At 35.9% G+C, this 12,393-nt stretch overlaps 1 protein-coding gene across 5 annotated transcripts; it reads left to right on the top strand.

Moving 5' to 3' along the window:
- Positions 1-1,861: 1,861 nt before the first annotated feature.
- Positions 1,862-11,301, top strand: LOC116174752 (beta-alanine transporter). 5 transcript variants are annotated; one of them, XM_031492728.1, is made up of 8 exons: positions 1,862-2,011; positions 6,692-6,921; positions 9,353-9,509; positions 9,556-9,814; positions 9,866-10,115; positions 10,162-10,529; positions 10,574-10,749; positions 10,795-11,301. In XM_031492728.1, exons 2-8 carry the CDS (start codon positions 6,719-6,721, stop codon positions 10,984-10,986), a joined length of 1,605 nt encoding a protein of 534 aa, XP_031348588.1. In that variant the 5' UTR covers positions 1,862-2,011; positions 6,692-6,718; the 3' UTR covers positions 10,987-11,301. The 5 variants fall into 5 exon arrangements, with proteins under 5 accessions (XP_031348588.1, XP_031348590.1, XP_031348589.1 ...); XM_031492730.1 differs by lacking the exon at positions 6,692-6,921; XM_031492729.1 differs by lacking the exon at positions 1,862-2,011 and having other exon boundaries at positions 5,224-6,921.
- Positions 11,302-12,393: the final 1,092 nt, after the last annotated feature.

Raw genomic sequence — 12,393 nt, 5'->3', positions numbered from 1 at the left:
CCACCTATTAAAAACTTCCCAAAAAATATACTTAATACCATGAAAGATAAAACTAAGGAACAGCATCTCGAGAAATAATTCATGCCCCCTCCCCCTTTAGACAGCGAAATTTGATGGCCGTCTGGCACACCTCCAAGGTATAGACTACCTACCTATTGCAACAAACTTCAGGCCTTTAGGACGATTCCCCTAAAAGTAGTTCAAAACCGTAGCAGTGGGCCCGGACGGACGGACGGATAAACAAAACGCAAACAATAGCACATTTGTTTAATTCGTCAAAAATGCGCTAAAAAATTGCAAGCATCAGTTCCAAGTGAATCATGACTAAACTCCAAGGCAAAAACTGCTAATAAATTTATAGAGAAACATAATTTCGTTGGGATCTTTAAGAAAATTTCAGGGAAACTTCAAGCTATCATGTTGTCAAGATTTCAACAGAATTTTTAGGGAATGTTAGGATACTTTAAGGAGTATCGCAGGAAGAATCTAAGTAAATTTCTGAAGAAAGAACGGTCTTGTAAAACTTACTAAGAACTCCAAAAGAATTTTAGAAAGAACTTCAAAAGAATCTCAAAAGAATGTCAGGAAATTTTTTGAAAAACCTCAATAGAATTTTAGAGGTAATTCAGCTTATTTTCGGGGCATTCCATTAAGATTTTCGACGAATCTACGAGAAATTTGAAGTGACTTTCAGCATGCTCTTCGAAAAATTTCAAGTGGATCGTTTGGAGATGCAAAAAGTTCAAAGTAGAGCATCTTAGGCAATATCAGGAAAATTTGAAAAGAATTTTAAAAAGGGTTAGACCACAACTTTAGGGTACTGTTTGCCGATTTTTACGTGGATTTCAGGAATGAGAAGTATTTTTTTTGGGGATGATTAGAAAAGTTTCAGGAAATATCAACAGAATCAACGAAACTTTAAAAGAAGGTCATTCACTTTCAAAATTCAAAAAAAAACATCAAGGAGATGGCCGAAGAATGCATTACTTTTTAAATTTTAGACCCTTCACGTTTGAGGTAGTAAAAAAAGAAAAAATAAGCTTTCTAATGACATATCACCTTACCTACATTGGCATTTAAAAAAATTGAAAATGGCTCTCGCACTCAAAAATCATGTGTAAAAAAATTTTTTTAACCTCATAATATGTGAATTAATTTCAAATGAAAGTATTCTCATTTTCATGTCTAGATCTCAAACCGTTTGAGCGTGAAAGCTCATTCCATCCTTAGAGCGACCCTGTAGATATATTGTGAAATTAAAAAAGGAATCCTACATGGTAGGTCTTAGTACTAATCACAAAGCGAAGTGTTGCTGTACCTACACTATGAAGACCATGAAGACATGTTTTCTAAACAAGACAGCAATTAATAAACGTCCCATTAAACACTCAACTAAAAATAATCAGGGAAACGTTAGCTTGTTTAAGATAAATTACGAGGTAAATTACTATAAATTAATATATCCTAAAGTGAATTTGAAAAAAAAACGGCCCATAATTTATTATATTTGGTTAAAACCCAAGAATGACGCGCGTTTCGCATCAACGCAGGATCTCTCTTCTTAAAGTAATATTTCTTGTGTATGTATATTTAAGATGTTCTTCGCCTTTTTGTATTCTTTCTTTTTCATAGTAAATAAATTGTGGTTGTGATTTAGAGACGGTAAGGTGCACGCGGATGGTTTTTCTCACAAGATAAGGGGCGTGGAAGTGCACGCCGCGCCGCACTTGACCCTCGTAATTAGAGCCGCCATATGAAAAGGTCACTAGGATTTACATGCCCCATGGCTAAAACAATACGATACCGGCATCTTAAATGTCTTATAGGTTTTCATAGGTAATCCACGTAGGTGTAAACGTATTTATCGGTCCATCACTAATTATATTCGTATTTACTTTGTTTACCTGCCTTTTAAAGTCGATGCGTATAGTGCAACAATTATCATCCACATCTTATATGTTACCTACATGTGAATAAAAGAGTGAGAGGATTGCCATATTTGTAAATCTGGGTGAGTGATTTTTCCAAAAATTTAGTACGTACTAATTTTGTGCTCCCTTTCGGCAGTAATATCTTGCTACCTGTAAAAATTGCATGAAGAACCCAAAAGACCAAATATTAAAGTAACCCCTAATTTACTACACATATTGTTTTACTTACCATTACTTCAAGCTAAAAAGCTAGAAGAATCCATTGTCTCAAAAACAATAGACGAATCGATATGTAAAAGTAAGTAAAACATTTTTAAAAGGGGGAGAGGGTATTCTTTCATGTGCATTTAAAGGGTTGCTTGTGGTTCCTCTAAACAAAATCAATCAAGCAAACAAAAATATTCGATGTACTACAAAAATGATGCGTAGACGAATTATTATGTATAAGTGAGTTTTTAGAAAAAAAATCTATTATTTTTGAAACGAGGAGGAGGTACACTTTTATGTGCACTTAAGAAGTGGCTTGTGGACCCTATAAACCAACTCAATCAAGGAAACAAAAATACTTGATGTACCACAAAAATTCAAGCCCTCATAATTACCTATAGACGAAGTGTTATGTAAAAGTGTGCATCATTTATACAATAACCACATATCTTCAAAAGTATTTCAATGCAAAGTAGAACAATACTTTAAAAAATAAGTATTCAAATACTTTAGAATGTATTCGAATACTTTCAAAAGTATTCTAATACTATCAAAGGTATTCGAATACAGTAAAAAGTATTCAAATACTTGTCACTCAAATACATTAAACATTTAAAATAGTATACCTACTAGCACAGACAAATTTTAATCTGTGCTACTAGATAAAAGGCTTAATACTACTTAAAAAATCAAGTTATACTTTGTATGGGGTTAGCTTTTTTTATATTTCTATTGTTATATACAAATTTAAGGGGAGTAAAAGCGTATTATTATTATTATATTATTACATAGGAGGTACCTACCAGGACCTTTCNTTGTTTTGATTTCTACGCACCAAAATTAATAAGAAAAAGTGTTTTCCCGAGAAATTTTGGTGCAGTCGATTTTTGGTAAAAAAGGAAGGTTATACACTGCCTTTTTTGAGGCCCGAAAAAAAAATTGTCTCAGATCGACCCGGAAAAAAATTTTCTTATAGAATGTGGCCTGTAGAATCCATAATTTTAAACAGTTCCAAGATTGGGCTACTAGATCAAAAGTTACAGCCCTTTGAATTTTCTTTCGAAATTGGTTTCTAGTCTATAACTTTTGAGAGTAGTCGATTTTTGGTAAAAAAGGAAGGTTAAGTATTCAAATGCCTTGCGAAGTATTCGAATACTTTACGAAGTATCCAGATACTTTGCGAAGTATTCGAATACTAAATATTTGTGAAAGTTTTTGAGTTACAAAAACAAATACTGCTTCCAAAAAAGTATTTAATTACAAAGTATTTGATTGAATACTTTAAAGGATTTGAAGACTAAAAAGTATTTACAAAATCGAATACTGCCCAGCTCTGTATGTAAGTAATGAAAGCCCCTTCCGAATTATAGGTCATTAGACTCGTCGTTTCATTTAAAGATGTGTGGGTTGAGGTTGCAGCAAGAATTATTTTTACATAAAAATGGACCCTCTCGATATAAAATCTTTGTGAAATCATTTATTTTGCGGTTGATGGGGAGTACAAACTTTCGTTGGCACATTTTGTATGCCTTTCGTCTACATATAACTGACATAATTTTTAGACGTTCATTAAAACAACGTCTTTTGTGCTTTGCAATGTTAACTCAATATATCGTTTCAAAACAGCCTCTTGTACTCCTCGAAGGCTCTCATTTCCTTTTCAGTCAGAATTATGTAAAAATCCCTTTATCCAGACAAATACCTAACGTACAATTTTTGTAAATGAAAAACAAGCATGTAATAAGTAGGTAAATATACCAATCTAAATGGGTGGCAAAACTCAAATTGTAAGATTTTTTTGATGCACTTTTCCATAATTTTAAAATTCTGGAATTTTGTTTTATACCGAAGTCTCTCTTTAACCGCAAGGGTAAATAAAAATGATTGTGTATTATAATAACGTATATCATTCTTATTAAAACAGTGCGCGGGGCGGAAGCACGGAATAAAATGAAGTCCAGAACAGATAACAATACTGTTTCCAAGGAAACGATGAAAAAGTTGGCTATTTTGACGTCTTAAATTCAGAATTGTCCACAGATTTATAATGATTTATATGGTAACATAAAACTTTGTATTATAGTATTTAGTCGTGAAATTAATATACCTTCATTTAGGTTACCCTAGCCGTTATTTAATTCAACTGAACCCCACCATCATAATCCCCTGTTTCAGTTGATATGACTGTCCTATAAACAAGTTTATTTTATATAAGAACAATCCTTTTTTTAATTTTCCAGCATGAGAGCTAATCATTAAATTAATTGGACGCAAGCCTGTTGAGGGCCCAGAATAAGAGAGGGATAATAAATAAATAAATAAAAATTTATGTTTTTATTTATTTTTCTTATTTATTTTTATTTATTGCCCCTCTCATGTTCTGGGTCCCCAACAGACTTTCGCCCAATTACAAGTCACCCGCCAAATGCTTTTTAGGGGTGCCCCTGCTCCTGCAGAAAGTCTTAAGTATACTACTCCGGTATTTACCTTACGAATCAGGAAAACTGCAGGGGTAGCCGGCAGAATGCTCGAAACTGATCTAAGGAAATTCCCATCTCTGCCACAGATGAAAAATTCGCCTCAACCCAGGTTACTTACTGGAACCACACACAAACATTTGCTAGGGAGTTGCTTTGGTACAAATTTAAAGCTTTTATAATAGGCACTGTAATGTTAAAACATTTGTATTTCCAATTATTTTTCTTTTTTCAAATAATAAAATAGCGATCGATCGAAAATTTCAAAAAAATCATTTTTTGATAACCGCCCCATCGATTTTTGAAAGCAAAACATTTATAAAATCCTTACACTATCTGCTACAACATTTGTCCTAAACATTTTTTTTTCAATCTATCCTGCTAAGGGGGGCCATTTTGGAAATCGAAATTGAAAACATGTTTAGTACAAATGTAGTAGATGGTGTAAGGATTCTATAAATGTTTTGGTTTCAAAAATCGATGGGGTGGTTATCAAAAATTGTTTTCTGGAAATTTTTGATTCATCCCCGTTTTATTATTTGAAAAAATAAAAAATACAAATATTTTAGAGAGCTGAAAGAGAGTTCTAAAAATGTTTGTTTTTTTTAATACATAGTCCATAAAATAAGAGTAAAAATTGGAACTCAGAAAAGTTGTTTGTTTTAATGATTTCTAACTGCCGCTTTCGGATGTAACGACTTAGAATTAACACCCTATATAAACACAAGCGGTGGATTGCATAAACTCCTATGCAAAATGATTCTGCTACATTTCTTTCACATCACAGGAGATATCTCATGGTATTTCGCGCAAATACTTTGTTTCATACTCTTCTTGGTCATAACAGGAGTATTTTACACTAGAGAAAAAACCTTTGTCATGAAATCTAGCGGACCAACAAAAAATTTCGTAATATCTTTGAAACCCTTACGGGTCGTTCCGAAAGTAAATACCTCCTATTTTTTGCACTGAAACCACAGCCGATACACAAATCACAACAACACAACCAATTTCTTTCGACGGACGGATAGACCGACGGACAAAACTCAAACATAGCACATTTTTTTTAAATTCTTAAAAATGCATTAAAATGGTATCTATGATGAATACCTATTTATAGTAGATATTAGTACTTACAATAAATTATGATTATGATTTATGTAATTGCATTTTTAAGAGGTTTGCACAACTCACTTTTAAAATGTACGCTCTGTGTCTATATTTACTTCATTATCCCTTTCAATTTTAGGAATGAACGTCACTCCACAACTGAAAAGAAGGTCTTTTAGTAATTGTACAAAATTTCAAGGTTTTTAAGGACTTTAAGGAAATTCTTCATTCACGGAAAGAGGAAAAAAATTTCCACGAACAACAATGATCAGCGTTTCACAGTCAACCTCTCTTGTCTTGTCTTGCATTTTCGGCCTGGGGGAGCTTTTTCATTGACTTGGTGGGTTGCTTCGTTTCTGGGTCATACCCGTAACATTATCACTTGCACCATGTAATGACTTTGGCACGACCTCACGCCTGTCTCTTCTGAAAGTCCGTCGAAGGGATGAGCACGACCTTTATCTCACATCCCACTTAAAGGGACAACCATTTGAAAACTTCTGTACGGCAGCTGATAGTGTATGATTCCATCTTATTACAGCCTCTATTCCTTTCAAACTTAAAATTTAAAAGTTAGAACCTCAGAATGTCCTCGTAATTAATCTGGTGAAACTGAGGCACTTAGACAAAGTGGATATCTGGATCCGATTGAGTTATAAGGTGAGCTCGACATTGAACAATAAACGAAAATGCCAGTTTTAGGAGCTCATTGTCCCGATCTTGGTTGTCGCCAGATAAAGCTTCACGATGTGGTTTCGTTCCATTCGAAACAAGCGAAACAAAATTAATCGCACCCCCCATTAAGCTTTTATGAACAAATTTCCTCCCAATTGACGTTTCACGTTCAAGTTTATAATATAATTGTACGACCTCCTAATTAATTCATAACTAAATTAATGTAATGATTGCCGCTAGATAATTTAGATAAACGTTTTCGTTAATGCATTTTCTGTTTTGTTTGTCAAGCTGTTGTGTTATAACGCACTCCGCGCAATGATGGACCTCGACGATCTGCTTACGGAAATTGGTCAGTTTGGTAAATACCAAAAGTCTGTCCTGTGGCTCGTGCTGTTACCGTGCGTCTTTCCGTGCGGTTTTCACGCGTACAACCAACTGTTTATGGCCGCAAAACCAGACCACTGGTGTCGAGTGCCAGAATTGGAAGATTTGAGCTATGAAGTCGCCAAAAATCTAAGGTGAGTGTCAAAATCTTAGTTTTGACCTGCTTAGAGAAAGGGAGCTAAGTGTTAATTTTGATCGTAACTGACCATTTTCATTTTCGAAACCAAAGGCGAACAAAGTTTGTGTGTGGACACCAGACTGTAGCCTTACGTTCCCTTGGATATGGAAAAGTTGACGTTTCACCATTGATCATGAACGGAAACGATGTATTTGCTTCAAAGCAAGAGGCGTGCAAACATTTAAGAACAGATTTTGTTCCAATCGTGGGCTATTTTCAGCATGTACGAGGGGTCGTTTTTATATTCCCGGACTAGACATAAAAACAAAAGACTAGAGCAACAACAAAATTGTATTTTTCAATATAATCTCCTGCTTTTGACTACAGGTATAACACCGTTTCAATTTTAAAAACGTCTTTAGTCCAGTATAAACATGTTTATTTGGTTTTTCCGCACCATGGCCTCCAACAGTTCGTCATTGTCCCTAAATTTTGTCCCCTTTAGTTTCGGTTGTATAGTGTCAGTTTACTTCAAATTAGTTTAATTGACAGATCTCAGAAAGTGGATGCGACGTAATACTTTCCCGTTACGTACTATCCTTATAATCAATCAGCAAAGTCCCCTGACAGTCCCAAAAAATGGCGTCATTATTTTTCTTGACTCTAAACTTCTAGAGCCAGAGCCCTTAACATGGCACTGCATCATAATCAAAGTAGGTACCTAAGTTTTTGAAATATTTTCCCCTCTTTACTAAATCACCGTAATTTTTTTTACACATAAATTTCAGAAATTATAAACTGAATCAAATTACGGACCTCTTGTAGTATACGATCTTCTATTGAAATTGAAAAGCTTTTAGAAATCTGGCTGATCCCTCCCGCCACCTTTATCCTTTCTCTCCCTTCCACAGATAAATTGATATCCAACAGCAACAAAATGATAAATCCGTCTCATACAGAGGAAAATAAAAACAGAAAGAAAAGAGGCTTCCAGGGGAAAATTACGCTTCCATCCCCCCAAAAAGTAACATTTACGTTTGCTAGTGCATTTTAACTTACTTAGAAGAAAATAGTGGTGTTTTACTGCTGTGTATGCGTGTTATGGTCACACACAGCATTACAGTTAGCGCGCTTGTATTCACAACAAAATCGATCTTCAGCTTCGCTAAAAGTTGTTCAATCGAGCCGATTCATTTGTTAATTATTATCCAACCTTGTAAACCCGTTACAAGGAAAATTCTATCAAAAAAGCCACTCGAGTCCCCCTGTGGCGAAGAAATGATTATGAAATGCATGTTAAATTGGTGTTAGCTCATCTAATAGAATTATTTCATCAGAAATGCCACCATTGTTGTTAAAAAAGCCATGTTCGATTAGTAATAAAACCTATTCCTTTGTTGTTCTCTTTTAAAACTAAAAAATCAATTAGGATCACAATATGTAACATACGTTAGGCGTTCGGTCTAAAAGAAATTGTATTTCGCAAGTCAATGGATCATTTTTCGCCTTGAAATCAATCATGTGATTCATAGGAAGATACTTATGTGTTAAAATTACAATTTTACGGTGTGTTTTGCACTTAGTAGGTCCTATGAAATTAAACTCTATAGAACTTGCGAGAGATATTCGAACGGGAGTGCCAATCTCGTGCTTATGGGGCACTAGCATTACCATCGATAGTAAAGCAATTTCCTATAATACAGTTCGCGATAATTAGGTAATCTATGGATCAAGTGCCAATGTTTCAAGAATGAATTGTCGGAAGAGGGTAGTGACAAAGAGAAAATGGATCCTCTGGGACACCTCTATTGGTAACGTCAGGATGAATACCTCGGGAACCGAGTTGGAGAAGGGTACACGCGAAAGAAAATGAAAGCGTTTGGACAAGACACCTATTCATGACTTCAAAATGAATACCTGTATCGAAGCACCCGTTTTCCCCCTTGAAATTACATACTTTCATGGTCACCCGGTTCGTAAACACCTTGTATCTAGCAACGCTTCGTTTTGAAAAGTGGCGTCCGTTCTAGGGGTTGAAGAAGGTAATTGATATAATTTGTTTTGTTTCAGCCGCCGTTACTGTAAACAAAAGCTAGAATATAATTCGTCGTTTGCAACCGTTTCCGTCAAGAGATTTCAATTAACTTTGTTGCGTTCGAAAGCTCTTGTCATTTAGAGGACTTTCAGCTCTTTTATGTCATAATTAGCAGGTTCTAGTTTCTATGGTATACGAAAACGCACATTAAAACTACAAGATCATGTAGGTTTACGCCTGTATCAGTTTGATAAGAGACCTTTTGCCAACCACAGAAATTCAAAAGACAATAGAGATTAATTAGAGGTATTTTTAACAAAAAGAATTATAAAATGATTGGTATTTAAATAAACAAGAAATCTGTTTTTAAACTTGCAAAAATATGCTTAATGCCAGATGTTTATTATTGCAGTATACCAATGGAAGAAAGGGACGGCGAAATGCGCTTCAGTCAGTGTACAATGTTTAATAAATCATCAACTGGCGAATTCAACTCTTCTAATCGTGTAACATGCCAACATGGATGGATTTATGACAAGACTGTTTATAAAAATTCGGTAACAACCGAGGTAAGTCGCTCAGTAATGCTCGACATGCAAGGCAACGATTTTATAGTGGAATTTGGTATGCGAGGATAACATTTTATCGACGCTAGCTCTGGTAGCATTTGGCACCGGGGGTCTGATTGGAAACTACATCTTCGGTTACATTCAAGATCGACACGGCCGAAAATCGGCTTTCTTCATTTACTTATTCATCCAGACAGTTTTTGGGATCGCAACAGCTTTAGCCAGCAGCTTCGGTATATGGGTTCTTTTTCGTTTCGGTGTAGGATTCACAATACCATCAATTCTTTCAACGCCCAGCATTTTAGGTGAGTAGGTACTACGACCTTTGTATCAAAACTGTGTCGTGCTTTTTACAGCTATTGAATTGGTGGGGCCCAAATACAGGTCGACTGTAACCGTCTTAATAAACATCGCCTACTCAATTGATCTCATTGTCTTGTCAATAATTGTTTGGGCGGTACGAGATTGGAGGCAACTCGCTTTGTTTACCACGGTACCATTTATAGCGCTCTTTGCTTTGTATTGGGCGATGCCGGAAAGCCCACGATGGCTAATGGCGCGTGGCGATTTTGTAAGAGCGGAAAAGATATTGAATAAAATGGCAAGGTTTGACGCACTAAGCGCTAGAAAGTACTCGACAAAGATATTTTAGGGTCAACAAAAGAACCGCTTTCGTCTCCGAAATCAGGCATCTGAACACTGGAGATCTCAGCATTAAGTCGAATGACAAGGCTGATTATGGAATGGTAGATCTATTTAAACTCCCAAAACTACGCTTGAAAACGCTTATAATCACTTTCATTTGGTTTACAAACACGAGCGTTTACGTTGGACTCTCGTACTACGCACCCGCCCTTGGGGGAGATGAATTTTTCAACTTCTTCCTGGCGGGTGTTGCCGAACTTCCCACGTACATCTTCCTATGGCCCGCCATGGAACGAATCGGGAGAAGATGGATTTTATTCTCCACAATGGTTGTAGGTGGAATCGCTTGTACTTCTACGCTAGTTATCAATGATGGTGAGCGCTCACTAGTCCCCACTAATCTACGCCAAAACTTTCAGCTACAATAAGGTTGGGCCTATACTGCGTAGGAAAAATGGGCATATCAGCTTCGTTTGTGGTCTTGCCGCTGATGGCTTCCGAAACCTACCCTACGGTTGTGCGAGGTATTGGAATGAGCTTAAGTTCAGTTGCCGGAATGCTCGGACCTGTGTTTATTCCACTTATCAATTATTTGGTAACAAAGACAAATGACAATTATTACCTTAGGGATTCCTTTTAGGGGGCTCGCACTTTAACATTACCGTTAATTATTATGGGAGCATTGTTGATTGCCGGCGGATTAAGTTCGCTGTTACTGCCCGAAACGCTTCGCAGAAATCTCCCTCAAACCCTTGAAGATGCGGAAAAAGATGGATTGGTGGATTTCAGATGGTGGCGTAAGTACGAGAAACGCGAATTGCAAGAGGATTAACCAATGGTTACCTTAAACTGTAAATAAATGTACGTACTGTGGAAGGAATCTAAAAGTGTGATAAGCAAGGACTATGCATGCTGACCGATGTTCAGGGCCACAAAGCGCTTTAGCTGGAGCTTTCCTCAGTATAACAATCTTCATAAAGTAAAATAGTAAACCAAGAAATAAAAAAGTCCTCTGGTCATTACAATAACGTAATGATAGTTGCTTATAATATTAATTTTAATTGCTTTTAGCGGTACTTACTTTTTATATGCAAGTAGGAGGTACTTGTGTTAAGTGATTGGATTGAGGAAAATAAAATACAGTAAATATGACATAAGTTTGGTTTAAATGTTTACATATACAGGGTGGGCCATTTTCACCATTAAACTCGTTTAACAATTCCTTCATCCCCTAACACTATGACTATAACCATTTGACGTAACTCTTTAAGTACAATGACAGGGTGTGGCAAGTGGCATATCAATGCGGAAAGAACAGTATTTTTAGCGCATTTTTGGAAAAAATACGCTATTATATTTGTTATGGCTGGCTGACTGGCTGTCCGGCTGAGATCTCAACAATTACAATTGCTAGAGACTTGATTTTCACTAAAAGCTTTCTGTTATAGTGTAGATGTGCAGGCTCTAGTCTATTTACTCGTGAGATCGATAATTTAATTAATTAATTAATAAACTTTGCTAATGAAATACTGATCTGCTTTACCAAAAATGCGCTTTCATCATGCATATGCTGATTTACAACTTGTTTTTAGATTTAATCGTTTTACGTTCCAAAATTCTCCACTCTCGCATCCCTGTGTAATTAAAAATATTAGCAATTGGTGTCCTAGCAGCCAGGAATGGAAACGTACGCGAGACCATTTAACCATAACCGGTGTCAATCTCAATGAAATACTGATTCCTAGTGAACCGTTAGCATTTGCTTTACCATTTCCAAAAATAGCATTATGCATGTGTAAATAATCTGTATACAGGGTGGAAATGTTGTCTGAATATATCTTCAAAACATCATTTTTAATAGGTACAAGCTTTTTATGATATCCAAAATTATAAAAAGTTTGCCGCCAGTCTACGTACTTTACATGTGTGGTCAGTGGCGTACTTTTGCATGGTGGCAGAGGGGCATATTTGATTAACTAGCAACCACCAGTTTTATTGCATATATTCTTAAAGTGCACACCTTTTGTGCTGCTATATCCAAAAAAGTGTAGGTATACTCTTTAATACTACTAATTTAATTAAAGCTAGTAGTTGCCATTACATCGGACCATTGCGCACAAATTGAAAGTACCTTTTCGAGAACCCTGTGCGAAAAAAGAAGGAGGGGGAAAACTGCAAAACTTTTGACCTTCCTCCAGTTTTTCCTCAATACCATTTTTGCCTTGCGTACTACGGCAAA

The sequence above is a fragment of the Photinus pyralis genome, unplaced genomic scaffold (assembly GCF_008802855.1).
Source record: "Photinus pyralis isolate 1611_PpyrPB1 unplaced genomic scaffold, Ppyr1.3 Ppyr1.4_LG6, whole genome shotgun sequence".
Classification (NCBI taxonomy): Eukaryota; Metazoa; Arthropoda; class Insecta; order Coleoptera; family Lampyridae; genus Photinus; species Photinus pyralis.
Note: the sequence above shows the minus strand (reverse complement) of the source record. Positions and strands in the feature narration are given on the sequence as shown.

Coding starts and splice junctions, on each gene's coding strand:
- LOC116174752 (XM_031492728.1), top strand. CDS start 6,719: ATGATGGACCTCGACGATCTGCTTACGGAAATTGGTCAGTTTGGTAAA. Junction 9,815..9,865: donor TTCAACGCCCAGCATTTTAG/GTGAGTAGGTAC, acceptor TGCTTTTTACAG/CTATTGAATTGGTGGGGCCC. Junction 10,116..10,161: donor ATATTGAATAAAATGGCAAG/GTTTGACGCACT, acceptor AAGATATTTTAG/GGTCAACAAAAGAACCGCTT.